This window comes from Falco punctatus (genome assembly GCF_963210335.1).
Source record: "Falco punctatus genome assembly, chromosome: 1".
NCBI lineage: Eukaryota > Metazoa > Chordata > Aves > Falconiformes > Falconidae > Falco > Falco punctatus.
Genome location: NC_137580.1, coordinates 66,006,905 through 66,026,362, shown reverse-complemented (window position 1 = coordinate 66,026,362; position 19,458 = coordinate 66,006,905). Strand labels below are relative to the sequence as shown.

Sequence of the window (19,458 nt, the reverse complement as noted above, 5' to 3'; positions counted from 1 at the left end):
AGTGGTTCTTTGAAATTTAACCACATCTTTCTGTGTGCGACAAAAGCTGTGGGGCAGAGAGGCGCTCTCACCCTGACCCTGCCGAACTATAGCTCACGTTTGAACCAACGCAATGCTGTCCACCTACTTTTAGACTTTGTTACTAATTCCGTACAAAAGCTGCATGTTGGACTGAGGTGTAAATCTTGAGGAAGACGTGGAGGGTTGCTCCATCGCTGTTAGAGATAAATGCTAAAATAATGCATTGGGTGTTCACGAAGAAGAAAAAACTTGGGTCCTCTTGCCCTTGCAAGTTCCCCAAACCCTGGTCAGGACAGAGAAAAGGCTTGCTTTTTCACCACTTCTTCCCAAACCTCTACTCCTCTACAGCTTTGAATGCTCTCTAGCATTTGGCAACTTCACTCTGTAGCCCCTTTTAATGAAATTTTGCCTATTTTTGAGGTAGGTGACATTTTGTTGGCACTCTCCTGGCAAGATGTGGAGACAAAGTTACCTCAGGAGCTGGGCTCAGAAGTGGCCTTGAGCGTCTGAACGGGTAATGCTTGAACCCAACGGGGATTTATTTATTTATTTATTTATTTAGTAACGACAGGGTGTGTTACTACTTGGGCAGAAAGTTCTGGGTTTTTTAATGGCTTACTCGCCTCCCGCAGAGTACCGACGAAGGACCGGCAGCCGCCACCACGCCGCCCCGCGGGAAGAGGCGGGCCGCGGCGGGCGGCCTTAGCCCGGCCCCTCGCGTCGGCGCAGGCGGGGAAGCGCCGCGGCACCGGCGCTGCCGTTTCCCACCCCCTTCCTGCCTCTTCCCCCGTCCCCGCCGGCAGCGCTCAGGCCTCGCTCCAACGCCAGGCCGCCGCGGTGGTGAGGGCGGGCTGCCGGTCCCGCGGTGGTAGGCCGGGCTGCCGAGTGGCCGCCCCCGGAGCACCCCGAGAGCCGCGGCGGCAAGGTGGGGAGCTGCAGCCGGTCTGGTTCTGCTGGGGCCGGTGGGGTTGGTGTCGGCGCCGGTCGGCTCTGTTTCGGCTCCCCGCTGTGGGTCCCAGGTGCCGGTTTCCCCCTCAGCCCGGCCGGGCAGTCAGCGGCGGGTCTCGGCGCCCTCTCCCTCCCTCCGCCGAGCCTGCGTCGACTGGGATCCGCCTCTGGAAACCCTGGGTCGGTGGGATGAATCCGGGCCTCCCTGCCATCCCGTCCTGCTGAACAGCAAGTAATTAATACTGCTTTAGCCTGTGCTGGCTCGGAGGTAAGAAACGCTGTGAAACCTGCCCACTGCTGCAGCTCCTGTGCCTTCGCTGCCCTTCAGAGCATCTCAGTCCTTCGTGGTAACACGTCATTTCTCAGTTTATCCCTAGGTTATGTCCTACAAGCAGCTAAGGCTTTAGAAAATGAAGGATGTTACTTACACAGTTAAATAGAAGCCTGACATTAAAACTGGTGACATTGGCTTTTAAAAGGAAACAGGCAAGTGTATAAATGTCAAGCATCTGGCAAGAACTAGAACATCAATGTGGGAATGGCTTCTCCCCCCGCCCCCTCCCCCCGGTATTACTTGCCTTTCTTTGAGACAGATTCGATACTAATTGAACTAAAATGAGAAACACAGCTTGGATGCGGGAATACATTGACAAAACTTAGCCCTAGAGCCACTTGACAATAGTGTAGCACTAAGTACTCTTGGAAGGAGGTGTTTTGCTGTACCTGATGAGTGCGCTGGCAGCAGCTCGGCTGTAACAGAGAATGCAGGAGGAGAACAGGGAATTGATAAATATATTGGAAAGAACCATTGTCAAATGGGTCTGTGTGATACAGGTGGAGAGGGTTCTCCTGTGGGTTGATCACACATCCTTGTTTACAAAAGGCTGTTTTGGAGAGCATGCTGATTTGAGATGGCTGTCAGCAACCACAGCAGAGAAAGCTGGGTGTTTTTATCCAGGAGTGAATCACCTTGCCTACCTTAGTACCACAATCTGTTTATGTTGGACAGTCCCAGAGTGTCTGTGCTGTTTGTGGAGGAATGGAACTGCTTGGGAATAGCTCAGGGCTGTTACGAGATGGCACTGGCTTGCTTTGAGGGGAACTTCCAGTCTTGCATCCCAGGTGATGGCTGAAATGAAGGATTTTACCTAAGCAGGGGACTGAAGCCCATGGCTCACAGCTGAGGTGTGTTGCTCTCTGGCTTGAGATCTGGGTCCTATGATGATCTAATAACATGGGAATTGCTTGTCTTCAGCCCTTGTGTGAAGGCACAGGAGCTGCACTGAAGTGACTGATGGTGTAGATTGTGATGGAGGTGCCTCATGTTGACTGTCTTATGTGCTAGTTTATGTGTAGGAGCTAGTATCCACACTGAGGAAGAGCTTAACTGGTGAGATTTGTGGCCTGTTTTCAGTGTAACTGTCCCTTTTTGTGCTACTTCACTTTCTAATTCAGCCTAAAAAATCAAAAGGACAAATTTCAGGTCAGAATGTTATAGTCTCCAAGTTATGACAGGCTGCAGGTGCCACTGTTCAGAAATGTTAAAATGTTTGCCAAAACCATCTGAACAGTAAATAGGAGTTAACCTTTTGGCAAGATTGCCTTGAAAGCTGTTTTAGGGTATATCAATGCTGTCAGAGAAAAAAGTCTTTAGTATGTCAGAGCCTTTACGTTTAAGTCTCTTAGGAAAAAGGGTTGTCATGTCTGGTTTCCAAGGCAGTTTGTAGGGAGTTGAAATAAGAGATGCACCTTCCTAGTAGTAATGAGAACTGATGTTCTGGGTCAGACACGGAGTCTGTTTTGCTCATCCTGTATTTGCTTGCGGTCACCTGCCTGGTCCAGGATGCACCGGTTCCCAGCCTGCCTAACTAGAAACAAGGTGCCCAGTGGCATTTTGTTCCTAATCCTAGTGCTTAGTTATCACTAAAGTAACTGAACAATGAAAAAGTCTTTGCTAATGATTTAAGGCCTTAATAGCATAAATTAGTTTTTTTCTTAAAATTCTGTTGAACTGTTTAACTTTAACTTAGTTAAATGTTGCATTAATTTGGATCTTTGGGCATTGATTTCTTTGGTTAGCTAAAAGAGTAACTTGTCTCCTAAGGATTTTCAATTAACATGGAAATAATACAGTGTAAATAACCATTCCTAGTCATTCAGGGTTCTCCTGTCTTCTCTTCAAAAAAAAGCAGCAATCGGGTAGATGCAACTCAAACAGCTTGGAGCTGTTAATATAAAATGAAATTGTACTTTTAGCAAATCTAACTGTGGCAAATACAAAATTCTTGCTTCTCCTCCATAGGGAAATTAGTATGTGTGTATTTTGAAAACATTTATTAAAGGTTTGGGGGTCCTTGTCTTCTGGTTCCTATGTGTTTTAATTACCTAGATGCTGTGGTGTTCTATAGGCTGCTTAATGTTCCAAGTGATTCCTGTGTGACATCACTTTTTCTGTTTTCCAGTTCTTCTGTTGAAGAGTTGAATGGGGTGGGCAGGGGGGGACAACTGTGAAATTACATACAATGTAACCAGATTATTTCTTTTTGTAGCCTTTCTAGTATAAACAAATCACATTGCACCATGGCGGCAGACTCTATGGAAATTGACGATGCTTTGTATAGGTAAGAATACCTGATTTTTAGGAATTGCTGGTTAGGTGAAGATGTGTGTACTTGCGCTGCTGTGACTCTCCTTTTGTAAGGCAAAACCCCCAAACTGTTCAGCAAGTGAAAGAGAACCCACATCTTGCAAAGTTAACAGTGACAACTGGTTGAATTGAAGATACAATCCGTCTTGCTGTAAAACTGTTACTTTATTGGTCTCAGAACAGGTATTTTCTGACCATATTAGTATTACACCAGTAAAAAGCATAGGCAAATACTATGGAGTTGTACAAAATTCCAGTAGTATCAATAATGTGTGCTTTCTTGGAAAAGAAGGATAATACTTCCTCGGTTTATAATATGGATTTCCTTTCTGCCTTTAGTTGGTTTCCCCTTTGACAAAGTATATATTCCGCTCTTTCTTGCTCTTCCTCTTCTTTCACTGCCTTCTTTTTTGCCTTTCTTCTCAATATTATGTAATATATCTCCTTCATGAAATTATGAATTTGCCATACTTCTCTGTCCTCATGAACATCACCAGTATCTCTGTTATCCTACAGACTTCAAGGTGTCGGGGGTTTGGTAGATTTTCTTTAAAAATATTTTTTTATTTTTTGGATTTTAATTTGTTAGTGGTAGTGGCTTGAAATCACTTGGCATGGCAATAATTCACAGAGGCTGTACTGGAACAAATAGTATAGTCCCTGGAAAAACATGGTGGAGTGAAAAGCTTCTTTATATATTAAAAATAAATAAATCACCTGTTTGATAAACAAATAAAAGCCTTCTTTTTAATTCAGTGCAATGCTTCCTGTGTTGTATGTATCACTTTACTTTTTGGCACTAGTCTTATGAAAGTTGTACTTTTCCTTAGTGGAAAAGGTATTATTTAGAACGGTTTAATTGTATAGCTGGAAACAGAGTGTTTCAGAGCTCAAGATCTGACTACAAAAGCTGCTGCTCCCTCTGGTTTGAACATTTCTGATAACAATGAAATTCTTTGGCATGCTTCTGGCTTCAATAGTTAATTCCAAAATTCCTAGTATCCTGAATAGGTTTTACACCGATTTAAAATTATTTCTCTTCTCTAAAACCTGGCACTTAAAAGGTCTGTACTAAATGCATTTCACTATGGATTGTAAATGCAAGTATTACATTCAATGGATATTTATTTCCTAAAGTGCTGTGCAGTTCAGATACATGAATGTTATGTCCTCAGTTGTTTGTTGAATGGGGGGCTGGTAAATATAACTGTGCATATTTAACGAGACACACACTCACCTGCAGGACGTGGTATTGAGGATTAGAAACTGATTGGGTTGAAAGAATAACTGAAAATATGTTAACTTTTTTGGAAATAATGGAATTTTTCACTGCTTTTGTATGTATCCTGTTTGATTGGGATTTACCTTTACTGTAGCCGCCAGAGGTATGTTCTTGGAGACACAGCAATGCAGAAGATGGCTCAGTCCCACGTATTCCTGAGTGGTATGGGTGGTCTTGGTGTGGAGATTGGTAAGTTAGGTCACTTATTTAAGCAGGCACAAGTGTGTGTAAACATACTGTCCCAGAATACTTTTAAATCTTATTTTAGATGTGATAAGCATGTCCGAAGTATCTGAGTGAATTTGTATTTGTATGATGTGTATGAGTAACGTCACAGGTACAGAAAAGATCCTGGACTTTTGTTAGTAAGCTTTTTACTAGAAAAACATTTCAAATTTTACTTTAAAATGTGCTTCCATGGGCCAGATTGCTTCTTAGGTGAAGGTTGAGGGTGGATAATCAAAGGTATTCCTTTAGGCATCAGAATCAATGTAATATAGGAACAGCTATAGCCTGAATTATCCCGATGTAGGAAATGGGGGAGGCACGGGAGAGACGGGTAGAAAACATGCATCTTCCACTCAGTTGCACAACTGCCCTGGTGCAAGACACTCCTTAACAATTCCCCTTACTCTGTGAGCAAGACTTGTGCTGGCTGGTTCTTACCTGGGGTGTTACCCTTTCAGTTGGTTGTAATGGTACTCTGCACCAGATCCTACAAGAGAGTCATGGGGTTTTGCAGTTTATTGTCATTAGTGTCTCTGTAATCACAGTTGTGAGTTGAACAGCTGACAAATGTAGGGAGCCTTTTTAACCTTGCTCATGTTACTCTGCTTTCAGTGGTGCTGTAGAATGCTTGAGCCAAATGTAAGAGAACAAACGCTTAAGCTGGGAAGTTCTTAGCAATGACATACTGTTCTTGTCCGCCCACATAACTATTCAGTTACAGATTTGCAAGAAACCTGCAACGGTCCCTCTCTCTTTATGTTTTGTTTTGTTTTTCAGCCAAAAATATAATTCTGGCTGGGGTTAAGGTATGTAAAACGGTTCTGTTGTTGGGTATTCTTGGGTGAGCAGGAGAAAAAGGGACAACGCTACTAGATAGCTAACAAAGTTTCTTAAGCTGTCTTTCAGCAGAAGGATCACAAAGCATTTGAGGACCTGGGGGTGAAAACTCTTAATAATCTGGGTGTTCTAGTGATATGGTTGGAGTCTCTCGTTAATGTCCACTGCACTCTGAAATACCTCATGTAATATTTTAGCCAGTTGCTGATCAGACATTGAATCCTTTTGTGCAAAGTGGGCTCTCCTAAATGAAGTGGTATAAACTCAAAAGCCAAACTATTCAAAATATGTTATCGTAATCTGTCATTCATCAGAATCCTTTTGTGTAGACATTGGAATGGTTGACTGTTTTAATCCTTGTGCTGCTAGGATTAATTCTACTGGGCAGAAATATTTAAAAACTCTTTTCTTCCGATTAGAAAAACCTTTGTTTATAATTTTGGGAGTGCATTAATTTACAGTTCACAATTGTCCCTTAATCGCAGTGTGGCAAAAGTCATCCTCTCATCACTGCAAGCTGGGAGGAAAATGCTTAATGAAATGTATATGGCAGATGCTTTTCTATCTTTCAAGCAGTAAAAGTTTTCTTGGAAAGGGGGTTGGAGGAACTTGTTCTTTTATGTGGTACAACTAAATCTTCTGCAGTCCTCCAGCATTTTATGTGGGGCTTAGTCTGTATTTTTGTGTGCTATGACCATGTACACTTTTTCCAGTAACAAGTTTTTTGCTGAACTTTCTTAGGCTCTTACAGTTCATGACACCAAGCAGTGCACGAAATGGGATTTGGGTATCAACTTCTTCATCCATGAAGATGATATTACCAGTCAAAGGAACAGGTTAGTGAAGTCTTTGTGGAAAGGGAGAACTGTACTTGACTAGGAGTAACAGTTTCACCATCAGCAAAAATAACAGTTCATTGTTCAAGAGCTGCTAATACATCTCAAATAGTTGTTAAACCCTTTCTCTGGAATTATTTGCTTTGAGTGCAATGCCCAGATAGTATTAGGGGAAGTCTAGGTTTGGACTGGAGTTCTGAGTCAAACATCTGACTTCTTGCAGCTGGAGGCTTGTAATATAAGTTTAATAGTGGTGGCCAGGGTGCCTTTCTTCCTTGGTTTTTTTCAGCCATCTGTGTGAGACTAGAAAACAGTCCTGACACCAGACTATAAGTTCTGTTGTGTATTGGACAGAGCTTTTTTCCTCAGACCTACTTGGAATTTAAGTGTGAATAAATGAGTTGGTGGTTGTTGCCAGGAGACTTCCTGAGGGACTTTTGTAGGGCATGTGTGAAATTCTGTATTGAAAATACAATTTTGTAGATGCATAAAAAACTTGCAAGTTGTTGTTCTTTCAGGGCTGAGGCCACACTTCATCATATTGCAGAACTCAATCCATATGTCCATGTAGCAGCATCAACTGTGCCGCTGGATGAAACCACAGATCTATCTTTTCTAAAGCAGTACCAGGTATGTCACTCTTAAAGCAGTTGTATGTGGTATTTTGCTCAGAGTAACCAACTTGAACTATTATTTTTTTTAAATATAAGTAAATAAATTGAAAACAAACTTTACAGTACATTTTGAGATGATGTAAAGAAAGAAGTAGGTCTTGTGTTTGGACTAATGAAATGGTGCTTGCTTTTTTCAAGACTGAAATGGTGGTTTTGTGTTCCTAGCACTTTCTTATGACATTACTATGGAATTTACTATGACAATAAATAGCTAAATGAGGTTGCTATACAATTTTTTTATTTGTTTGTTTGAAGGTGAACCTGTCACTTTTTGTTGCAGCTACATACCACATATGTTCTACATGTATTTTGTGTGCAGTATTCCAGGCAGTAGAAACTCGGGCTATATGATTAGAAACATCATTTCTGTATGTATCTAATGAAACATAAACTCCTCTGTGGTGAAATGAGGATGTTTTGAGTTGTTCAGTCATCTGTCTGCTGCCTGTGTGCATGGCTCAGTCTGAATTGGGAACTTTTACTGTGGGGTATTGGTTATACCCAAGCTCACCAAGTTTCTGAATGTCTCAGCTATAACAAGCCATGTATAACTGAATGGCATACAGTGCATATGCTTTATAACCCAATACTATCCTAAAATTTAAAAGAATGCTTGCAGAAATTTTATGCCTTCAATTTGCTAAGCACCAGTACTTAAGACTTGTGCAGACTTCTTGGTGCACACTGATGAGTATCATTTGTATTTGTTTTGCTAACTTGAATCTTAGAATTAATGATCCACATTTTCTCTGAGATTATCCATAACTATTTTCATAAGTATATTCCAATTAGGTTTTGAGTTTCACAGCTGCAGTTAAAAAAAAAAAAAAAAGTGAGAATTTGCTGTTCCTGCTCTTGTTCATCTTGTTTCCAGAACCTGTGAAACGGTAACCCATCTGTTCTAATGTGTAATGAGAAAACTGACTCAAAACACATCTGTGATGTGTGTCAGAAAGGAATCGGGACACCTGAGTAACTACTGTTAGAACTACTTTTTCCATCTCCTGAAGATGTTGATTGCTTTGAGTGTCTTAAATTTATTTCTGTTCTTGTTCACAGTGTGTCATATTGACAGAAGTAAGTCTGTTGCTGCAGAAGAAGATTAACGACTTCTGTCATACTCAGCAGCCACCTATTAAGGTAACAGAAAAAATTAAACACTTGATTAATTCGTACAGTGAACGTTTGGACCTACATGTTCTATCCGGAAATGGAGAAAGCTGGTTGAGGTTTATAGTTCTATGCAGATAGCATGTTGATGGAGCAGTGTGAGTTTTGGAAGTAAGATGCTGCTAGTCTGTACCTGTGTCTGGTGTTTTCTGGATACCAGCCCAGATAACCATAGATTGGTTTTAAAAATAATCTGTTAAAGAAATAGTTTTCACTGTTAACTCATAATTGTTCTGAAAAAAACATACTTGTACTGAATGTAACAGTAGTAGTAATGGCAGTATTTCACTGTGTACTGGGGTGATCCCTGTTTTTTGTGTAGGGTTTCAGAATTGCTTATGTGGGTTCAAAGCCTGTCATGAGTGCTGTGCTATATAGTCAGTGGCCTGGGTGCACATGGCAGGTTTCCACCATAGAAGTTAAACCTGCTAGCCTTGAACAAGGTTGAATGTCAGAGATCATTCCTTTGGCTTGTGCTGTTTTAGGGATACTCATAACTTTTACTTTCTTCTGTAGTTCATCAGTGCAGATGTATATGGAATATGCTCACGTTTGTTTTGTGACTTCGGTGATGAATTTGAAGTGCTGGATACAACAGGAGAAGAACCAAAGGAGATCTTCATTTCAAATATAACACAAGTAAGGGATAGAAGTTGTTGTGCTGCTTAAACTTTTCTTTTTTTTCTCTTTATAATGAGTTGTTATTGAGTATGTGACCAAACAGAGTGTTTCACTTCAGCAGCCTGCTAAGCAGTTGCAAATTGGCAGTACAGCAGAGGCAAATAGAGTTACTTTGTTCTGATGTCTTCATCAAAACCAGTCAGTGATGACATGCTAACTTTGTAGAGTGTACTGATGCCTCCAGGTCATTACTTATAATGTAACGTCATAACATTGAGATGTAGGGGAGAAGAGGACATAGCCTTGGTGTGGGAATAGGGTAAGTCTTCTAAGGAAACCCCAAAATGGGCATGAAAATAGCCCTTTTTTATGAGAAACTGCAACACATATAGAGGAGCACTACAAGGATCAAGGGGATCGAGAGCCTGTTTTGAAAAGAAAATTTAAGGGTTTGTTTTAACCTACCAAAGCAGAGGCTACAAGAAGAGGATATTATTGCTAATATTTCCAGTGCAGAATGTTAGAAAAGATGTCCATTTGATTTTATTATTGTTTTATAAATGAAAACAACTTTAGCTTCTCCTCTCAACTCTGGAAGTCCAGACTATAACCTCACTCATCCAGTAGCAAGTTTTTTGTCATACCTTCAGTCTAGATGTAATAGTAACCAAACTTTCTAGCTGGAGGGTTTGTATAGCAGATTGGGTTTGAGGTGAATTAAAACTCATGATACGATGATTTGGGTAGCCTGGCCTTTGGTATCTTTAAAAGGGAATGGGTGACTTGATTGTTCTCATTAATTACATAAAGAGTACACAGTTATGTTTCATGACTTGTACTGATAGTCTGCCAAGTCAAGGGATGAATATATATCTGTATATATCTCCTGTGATTCATAATCTGGTACTTGAGTTGTATCTTGCTTCCACTCTCTGAAGTGTAAAACTGGTTGGAATTACAACTCAATACTAAAACCACCATCAAATGGCTGTTCTTGTCCTGTGGACAGGGTTGAGGTGGCCTTCTGTCTTTAAATCAGAGAAGAATTTTCTCTGGTCAACTCATTTGCATTGTCTATGCCACAGATAATGTAGTCCACTCTAAGTTTTATGCTACTTTACTGAAATCTTTCTAATACTGGGAGCTCAGGAAGGGATGGCAGTAGATTTTACAGGCCAAGCTTGCTTGCAAATCCACTATGTTACAACCTGAGTTGCACCACAAGGTGTTAATGAGTTGTCCACAGACAGCAGAGGGGTCTCTGTGCATGGGAGGTTGGCATGATGTCCTGTAACAGGATGAGATGTTGTCTGAGATTCTTGGAATTTCAAGCTTGTTTGTTTGTGAATCCACTTGAGGCTGTGGTTTTACTGTATTTAAGGATGTCCAACTTTGTAAGCTTCCTAACTTTCAAGAATGAGTTTGGGGTGTCTTTTTTAAGGAGATCAGTTGGAAAGGAAGCATGGAGTAATACGGACCATTTGCAAGACTTAATTCCTTAACGTCTGTGAAAATTTCTTTGTACATATAATCTATTTTTGCTTTGGAATAAGGAGATAAATTTGTTACTACTTCAGAACAGAACAATGAATTTGACTGCTAAGAACTAACAAATAGAGTTTACTAATGTGCTGAAAACTGTAAAAGGTAAAAACGAGAAAGCCTGTGTTATGAGAACACTGATAATTTTTCCAGTCCTGTTATTTTCAGTTTATCACAGACAACTCCCTTGTTATGGCAGAACTGAGGTGCTAGAAGTGTTAGAGGCTGCAGTTTCAATAGGCGGAAAGTCACACTATTGTAGACACATAGCTTCTTCACAGAAGATACTTTCCTCCTTGCTAACTTGGCCGTTTTTGCTTTCAGTCAAATCCTGGTATTGTCACTTGCCTCGAAAATCATCCACACAGGCTTGAAACAGGACAGTTCTTAACCTTTCGGGAAGTTAATGGAATGTCATGCTTAAATGGATCCACACACCAAGTAACAGGTAAACTGTTGTTGACTCATTTGTAAGGTGTTTATTTTTTGTCCTGTTTTAGTTCACTGTACTGTTAGTTACTGTAACCATAGGAGTACTGGGTTGTGCAGACCTCCCGTGAGCTCGCACCAAAAAAATTGTGTTCTGGTCCAGAGGTCATCCTAGTGTTGTCTTGACTCCAATTCCATTTAGTAAAGTCTTTCCAAACTCATCTTGCTGCTTAAGGTGCAGTAGAAATGCTTCAGCTAGTAGAAACGAGCTGACAACCTCTGAGGTTACTGTCATTAGTTTGCTGACAAAACTGTTCCGTTTTTTGGAGGGTCCCTGTGCTTTTGTCAAGGTTTTGGACTAAATTAACACCACTTGGTGTTTCACTGTTTGCCTTGTAGTTTTTTGGGTAACAGTGTAAGTGCAGGGATGCACTGACATCACTAAGCATGCTTTTGAAGTGATTCTTATGATTCATGTTTACCCTGCTTTGGTCAGCATCATGCATGTCTCAAGGCATCCTACTTGGTTCCTTTTGGATACCAGGAACTTGCCCAATTCCCAGGTCTGACTGCCTGTTTGGAGCAGAAGAGTGGGTGAGTGTGGGTGGTTTGACTAATTTTGTGGTCTAAGACAAAAACAGTACCCTTGAAACATGATTCCTCTGGACCCTTTTGCTAGTGCTGATACTGTGTTCAGTATCTTAATCACGGCTCAGCTTTTGGATTGAGTTTTGCATGAATTAACAACTTCTGTGTCATCTTGATTTATCTGAATGATACACCAGGTGGTATGAGAGGAAATGCGACTTATATACTCCAGCTACCCTTTCTGACTGCCTGTTCTAGTCATGGGGCTAAAATCCTGCCCGGAGCAGTATACTGGACATGGTTGTGCACTGTCTAAATAAAACTGAGAGTGACTTCATTTTTGTTAAAGCTGCAGTCATCAGAATTCTTGTTAAATCTGCTGCCACTTCAAAAGTATTTCATAACAAATAATGTGAAACTAATACTTTAGCTCAGAAACTGACAGAGGGGGACAATCCTGTTAGTAGGAGAATCCACTGTGTTTATGCAAGGTTGCACACTAGTAAATTACAGCATAAAAGGCATTAGCAAAACCCCTATTTATTGCATACAGAATTGTAGTATCCAGTGACGCTTCTAATTATCAGTTACTGTTTATTGTCTTCTCTTTTCAGTGGTGTCACCTTATTCCTTCAGCATTGGTGATACATCAGATATGGAGCCTTACTTACATGGAGGCATAGCTGTCCAAGTGAAGACACCCAAGATGTTTTATTTTGTAAGTGTGTGCTTGACATAACCAGGTTCTTGATGTTAGTGGTCTGAGCACTCGAACCAGAATTCAGTAGATACATTATTTGTTTACCTGTGATTTGGATTTACACTCATCTTATTCAATAAGATTAATGATACTGTAGAAAACAGGAAATACTTCAAAGTCACCTGCCAATACAGAGAAAAATCTATGGGCAGCCTATATCCCTGTACTGCTGGGGAGTTCATGAAGGTCTGCAAATATGCAGTTTCTTGGGGGGCCTTCTGAGAATAAGAGACAGTTGGATGAGTTTGTATAAGAGGGATTGCAAGCTACATGATGCTGTGTACCTTTTTGGGCCTGCAGAAAGTAGATCCTGACTGTCCTCAAACATTCTTCCAAAAAGCTGGGAGCAAGGACTAGCTGCTTCTGATATGAGAGTGCACAGCTCAGTATTGTCTCTGTGAAGCAGTAGCTTCCTGTTCTTCCTGAGTGGGGAAGTTCTACAAGCAAGCAGCCAGTTGCCTATAAAATCTCTGGTAGCTGACCTCAGAGCAGTTAAGAGATGGGTCTCGCCACTATGATGTGAAACATCTCCTGGACCAGTTTTGATTGTCAAAACTTGCAGTAGATGGTTATTTTATGCATCTTTTGTGGCATTGATAATGGAGAGTGTAATAGCAATGCTAGTAAGAAAGGATATTTGGTTCTTAGTCTCTCCAGGAAGATTATTGTTTTGTCAGATAGCAGTGACTGTCATGTCCTTAACCGGGTGTGTTGTTTTCATGAAATCTGTTTTTCCAGGAATGTTTGGAGAAGCAGATAACAAATCCATTATGCCTTGTGGCGGATTTTAGCAAGCCTGAGGTAACTAGTATGTGGGGATTTGGGTATAAGTGCTTTAATGGTAACACTGCATTGAATGTAATCTGCAGCTTTATGTGTAGAACAGTATGATTTCCTAACTATTCTGTAGTAGTTAAATATGAGTTTAAAGTATGAAGTGAGAGTGAGGTATCACTTTGTGTGGTCACACAGAATATACATTATGGTTTAGATCACTTTAGAGGCTTGTTATCCATGATATGCACCAAGTATATTGTAAATGCATAGCTCGGCCACCTCTGCTGTTTAAAATACCAGGTTTTGCTAAGTCTTTAATTCACAGGAGTGTAAATTTTGTAAGTGACACAAGGATTTTTCCTGTATTCAGTGATACTTGATTGATAAAAATCACACTGACATCACAGCTGGAATAGTAATAAAAAGGTGCTCATAGGTTGGAAAACCTGAGTTAAGAGTTTTTCTTTGAAAAAAATTTTCAGAGGTATTTTTAAAATCTGAGAGGAAGCTAGTAGTATTTGCCTCAACACAGTTTTAGGTAAATATTATGGACAAGTGAGGCATGTAAGCCTCAGGCTCAGTAAAATCTTAAAACTTAAAATTTTTCATTTAGTGACTTTTTTATTTGTTTTATAATGTAAGGTAATTTTCTACTTGTGACCCTTAATGCTGGGCTTCAGGATGTTTGGCAAAATGCAAGGCATTCTAATCTCTAGTTAAAAGAAGATTATTGCATTTTCCAATTTCGGCATTAAATTCTTGTGGAGTCTCTTCAGTTGGACTTCATTGAAGTGGGTGCTGAATATGTGTGAAGGGTATTATTACTGAGTAATACTTCAGTGTTTCTACAAACTGGAATTGTGAAGTATTTCGAATTCACTTTTTAACGCTATTTAAATTTTTTTCTTGAGTGGTATGGTTAAAAGTCAAGGAAGTGAAATGAAAACAGAAGAGTTCAAATAGTTGCTTTTGTGTTCTTCAGTTTTCTTATGTTTGTAACTGCTCAACAGCTATTGCTGTCTTAACAGACCCCTTTGCAGATCCATATTGCCATGCTTGCCTTGAACCACTTCCAGGAGAACTTTGGTCGCGGACCCAACATCGGGTAATGCAGCAGTCTTGTGTTTGCTAAGCCTTGAATCAGACAGATATCTCCTTTTATTGTAGTTGCTGGTTTGATGTGCAGCAGGGTACTTTGTCTGTCTGGTACTTAATAGATGACATAGAAATTAAAAGTTGAAATCTAGATGAAAAACGTTACCTAATGCATGTCTGGGTTTGTAACAGGGCTTTCCCAATACAGCAATGGCACTTTCTGGGCCCAGATAGATAGAAAATGCTTCTGGAGGAAGTTCTTCTCTGTTCCATTTTTTTTTCACATTGTGGGGTTAATAGGGGAAAGTTGTTTTAGTGATTCCTGAATTATCCTGTAGTTTATGGATTTAAAAAAAAAAATCTGAAGGATTTGTTTTTCACTTCCAGTATTTTTTTTCAGCTGTAGTTCTTCATGTCCATAATTTTGAGTTAAACGAGACAAAACTACTACAAAATATAAATCTTAGGACTGGACTTGCACATGGGCTGTTTCACTGGGACTCCTGCTCTTGAGCTAACTAACATTTAGAAATGCATCTTTAATGCTCAGTGTTACAGCCAATATAAATTTCCAAACTCTTCCTACTGTATCCAGTGCTTTTTCTCCTGTTGATTGTGTTTCTAGAAGGACTCTGAAATGTTTAAGTGATCAATATTGTTTCTACTCTGGTGTCTAGATGCCTTCAAGATGCTGAGGAAATGCTGAAAATAGCCATGTCCATAAGTGAAACACTGGAAAACAAAGTAAGTAAGGAATCATTGTCATTATGAGTCATTTTTGATGCACTAGTTTACTTGCCTAAAGGTCATGCTTTAGTTGTTGGTCCTTGTTCTGGTCTTCGTATCCACCTTTAGATGGATCAGCTAGCTTTCTGAAGGCCATGTGAGAAAACAGAATGGTGTTTCAGCATGGGTGCAACCAAATGTTCACCTGACACAAAGGCTGAATCCTGTGGCTATGTGAACCCACTTTTTAGATAAATGAATATTAGAAGTACAGGTTATACAGTGGCTCTGTCTTGGCTGGAAACCTTTTTGCTAGTCAGAGTGAAATAATTTGTCTTTTATTGAAGAACAATAATCTATGAAACTGTCAAGTACTGACTTCATGATTGAAAGGATAAATCTGTTGTTATTATGTCTTATTTTTCAGCCTCAGGTGAATGGAGATATAGTGAAATGGCTGTCCAGGACTGCTCAGGGATTTCTAGCTCCTCTGGCTGCAGCAGTGGGTGGTGTTGCTAGCCAAGAAGTCTTGAAAGCAGTAACAGGAAAATTTTCTCCATTGCAACAGTGGGTAAGGATGTCTTTGGTTTTGGGTATTTGACAGTGATGTTAGGAATGTATGGTTGTGTGTAAATGCTGTATGATCAAAACAGCCTGAGCAACTTCCATAACGGAGGGGGAGGGAAGACTTGAGACTGAATTTTAAAAAAATATGGTTTTATGTGTACAATAGAAATGCAGCCAGTTTTATTTAAAATTTCCCCTATTTGGGGTTCAGACATTGCATTTTTTTTCCCACAAGCAAGGAGAGCGTTCAGAGCATGGCTGCAAAGATGTGATATATATAGTCCAGGTGCCAGTGTAAGCTACTGTACATATGAGCAGTGCTTTCAGACTCTCAGGATCAATGGCAGAAGAAAGTTAGATTTAAAAACTTCACAGCCTAATTTGCAGTGGTAACATGCCTGTTAGAAATAAAAAGCTTGCGGCACATGTTTCAGTGAGCTTTTTTCCCCTCAGTGTCCAGGTGCTTTTTCCTGTCCACTAAAATGCTGAACTGTAGGGAACTGAATGCTGTATAGTCTTCCAGTGACAGTAAAAATTCAGTGCTTCTAAATTTCTAGGCTCTGTTGTACGTAAAAATATTTACTTTGTTTTTTAAATGAAAATAACATTAATTTTTTCCACAGCTTTTAATTGTGTGGTTTTTGGTTTTGTGTTTGGTTTTTTTTTGTTTTTGTTTTTTTTACAGCTTTATATAGATATGTTAGACATTGTAACACCTCTAGAAAAAATGGGCTCTGAAGAATTTCTCCCACGGTAAATATAACTACAATCTGCTCTTTTATGTACTGTTCACATCTGAGTGTCAAGCAGACACAGAAGATATCTTTTGAAGTTAGTTTAGTGCTGTTTGCTGGAGGGACACGTTTGGAGTTGAGAATGTGTGTCCTATCTGAGAATGGGAGGAATGGGAATTGTTGGGGACTTGGTCTGATTTTTTTAGTGCATGTCAAAGTGCAGTTTGGCATCAGTGATACTACGATGATAAATGGTAACTTACTAGTCTTCTGTTTTTGTGTCCTATGCCTGCATAGGGGAGATCGGTATGATGCCTTGAGAGCTTGTATTGGAGACTCTTTATGCCAGAAACTGCATGATTTGAATGTTTTTTTGGTGAGTATGACTGACACTGTTACACTTTTCAAATGTTTTGTCGATACAGCTAACATCCGCTGTCTTCAAAATAATGATAGCAGCCCTGATACCACTGCAGAGTAAATGGTCCAGAATTGTAGTGGGACTTGTCTATTATAACTGTCTTCCTGGTTTTCACTTAAATTTCTGACTAAAAAGGTCATTTTCTTTAGGTTGGCTGTGGAGCTATAGGCTGTGAAATGCTAAAAAACTTTGCACTTCTTGGTGTTGGCACTGGGCAAGACAAAGGATTGGTAAGTCACCTGTTAACCTCACTTTGCTTATCAAAAAGTAATGTGAGAAGGAATATTGCAATAGACTGCTTAAAAATGTTAAAAGTCTAAGCCTTATTTCAGGTTGATATTTGCACAGAGGGTAAAATGGCCTCAGCATAGAGTGGAAGTAGAGTGCAATTAGCAGCAGAACATGCTTGGAGCAGTCTTGCTGTATTTTGATTTTCAAACAAAATTTCATCAGTCAGTATAGACAGAGCTGTTAGCCACAGTGGATGCTAACAGGAGTGCTTTGTTTTGACAAGTTTCTGTAGAGATTTCATCAAGATTATTGCTCTGTGCTACACTTGAATTGTAACTCCAGCTGTTGCTTTTGCCCCTTCTGACTTAGGTTACAATTACAGATCCAGACTTGATAGAGAAGTCAAACCTGAACAGACAGTTTCTTTTTCGACCTCATCACATACAGGTAGACTTCCTTGTTCATTAAACTTCTTGTTCTGTGTCTTGTGTCTCTACCAATAGCTGAACTTGTGAGTGTATGTAGTTCTGCCCAGAAAAGACTGAAAGTCTGTAATGAAATCCAGAATATTCAAAAAATGAAATATTTTTTAAAACAATACCTAGAACTACATTGGCATCCCACTTATCACTAGTATCAGTTGAGTACAATTGGCTGGTCTGATCTTGATTTATGCTGGTGTCTTTGACTAATGGAATCTCTGGAACTTGAGAATTGGATGAGGAATGCTATGTTGTATAAGAAGCTGCCATGGCTTAATATGCCAGAAATGCATTACTATACTATTGAAATTTGGGAAGAGCAAAACAAAACAACAAAAAATGGACAGCAGTAGCAGAAGTGTTCTCAACAGAAATGCCACTGCTAATAGAACTCGACCAAAGTTGCTGTCTTCTGACTTAATTCAGTCTTCATTAAGCTGGTAAATAGCTTGGCAAAAAAAACATACATTCAGTAATGCGTTATACATAAACTGTTAATTCCTTAGCAGCAGAGAGTATATCTCTGTACTTGCAAACGCAGCATAAAATAAATAAATGTGGTTCAGATCTAGACAGCAGTGGGGAAAAGGGATTCCCCTGCCCAAAAAGCAGCAGCTGAATTTTCTGCCTCATGTTTATGTCTAGCAAATCTGGGAACAGATTACATTTTGGATGGATAGATAAATGGAAGGTGAACTCTGCAAGCTTTCAGAAGCCGCAGTCTTCAGTTCTGCTGATCTAAGTGCTGATCCCTAGATAATTGAATGTAGTATGGCTAGAAGTGTCAGGTAGGTTAAGAACTCTATTTCAGTTCAGCTTCTGAAATTGGCTTTGTGTGGAATGCCTTGCAGTAATGTGATTATTCACAGGTGCTTGCCTATGCTGCATAGACATAGTCACAGTAACTTATGGGTTTATCCTCTGACAGTCATGAACTGCTCCTCTCTTACATCATTTTGAGAGCATGACAGGCAGTACATGGCATTGGTTTCAGTTAACTCGATACACTTCTGACCATTTAAGCACTTTCATCTTGTGGTTTCTGAGGCACTACTTTAAGTAAAATAAAAAATAAAACTAGATTAATAAGATATTTAATTTGTGAGGGAGGTATATGAATAAAGAAATTCCTTTATTTTATGTTTTGCTTACTAATGTTTCTGTCAGTGAATTGTTGTCTGATCAGCAAATGAAGTCAATACTTGTGTCCCAGATGTTCTTTATCTAAATATTGTTGAGATATCTATCTATACGTATTTATACTTTCAGAAACCTAAGAGCTATACTGCAGCAGAAGCAACCCTGAACATCAATCCTTACTTAAAGATTGACTCATACATTAACAAAGTTTGTCCAGCCACTGAGAACACTTACAGCGATGAATTCTATACCAAGCAAGATGTAATTGTGACCGCTTTGGACAATGTTGAGGCAAGGAGATACATTGATAGGTAGGTTGTGGAAATGAAGCAAGAGCTGCTTTTCATGTTTGTATGTGAACTCTGTTTTTCTATTCATAATCTTCCTCATCTGCAACTGCTTACAAGATGTGATAGCCAGCTGCTCAGATTTATCTTGCTCCTTTATAGGAATGCTGGCTGGGTGGATGAAGGGGTTAGTATTTGTGGTGGAAACCAACTCTTGTTGTGTGGCTGCTACTGTTCACGTGGCAGAAATTCTGCCTTGGAGCAAGTTTTTGGAAATTAATAGCTGTCAACTGTCAAAGGATGAGGGGGAGAATACTGTGGCAGTCTTAAGGTTGAATTGTTGAGTAGGAATATGTATGTAAATTTGTAAGTAGGAATGTTTACATTTAAAAGAATTACTGATGCCCCTAATCCA

General features: G+C 39.8%; 1 protein-coding gene across 2 annotated transcripts in view; it reads left to right on the top strand.

The window, feature by feature from the left end:
* The first annotated feature begins 672 nt into the window (after positions 1–672).
* Positions 673–19,458, top strand: part of UBA6 (ubiquitin like modifier activating enzyme 6) — a 32,065-nt gene continuing 13,279 nt past the window's right edge. Inside the window, exons 1-20 of one of the 2 annotated variants that reach the window (XM_080386800.1) lie at positions 673–1,237; positions 1,336–1,455; positions 3,519–3,590; positions 4,993–5,087; positions 5,904–5,932; positions 6,705–6,799; positions 7,318–7,429; positions 8,533–8,613; positions 9,160–9,282; positions 11,131–11,254; positions 12,438–12,541; positions 13,322–13,384; positions 14,389–14,465; positions 15,133–15,199; positions 15,609–15,752; positions 16,434–16,501; positions 16,780–16,858; positions 17,053–17,133; positions 17,504–17,581; positions 18,886–19,067. In XM_080386800.1, coding sequence (XP_080242926.1) covers positions 3,550–3,590; positions 4,993–5,087; positions 5,904–5,932; positions 6,705–6,799; positions 7,318–7,429; positions 8,533–8,613; positions 9,160–9,282; positions 11,131–11,254; positions 12,438–12,541; positions 13,322–13,384; positions 14,389–14,465; positions 15,133–15,199; positions 15,609–15,752; positions 16,434–16,501; positions 16,780–16,858; positions 17,053–17,133; positions 17,504–17,581; positions 18,886–19,067 — 1,643 coding nt within the window. In that variant the 5' untranslated portion in view covers positions 673–1,237; positions 1,336–1,455; positions 3,519–3,549. The remainder of the gene's footprint in view (positions 1,238–1,335; positions 1,456–3,518; positions 3,591–4,992; positions 5,088–5,903; positions 5,933–6,704; positions 6,800–7,317; positions 7,430–8,532; positions 8,614–9,159; positions 9,283–11,130; positions 11,255–12,437; positions 12,542–13,321; positions 13,385–14,388; positions 14,466–15,132; positions 15,200–15,608; positions 15,753–16,433; positions 16,502–16,779; positions 16,859–17,052; positions 17,134–17,503; positions 17,582–18,885; positions 19,068–19,458) is intronic. The other variant, XM_080386799.1, reaches the window with a different exon arrangement.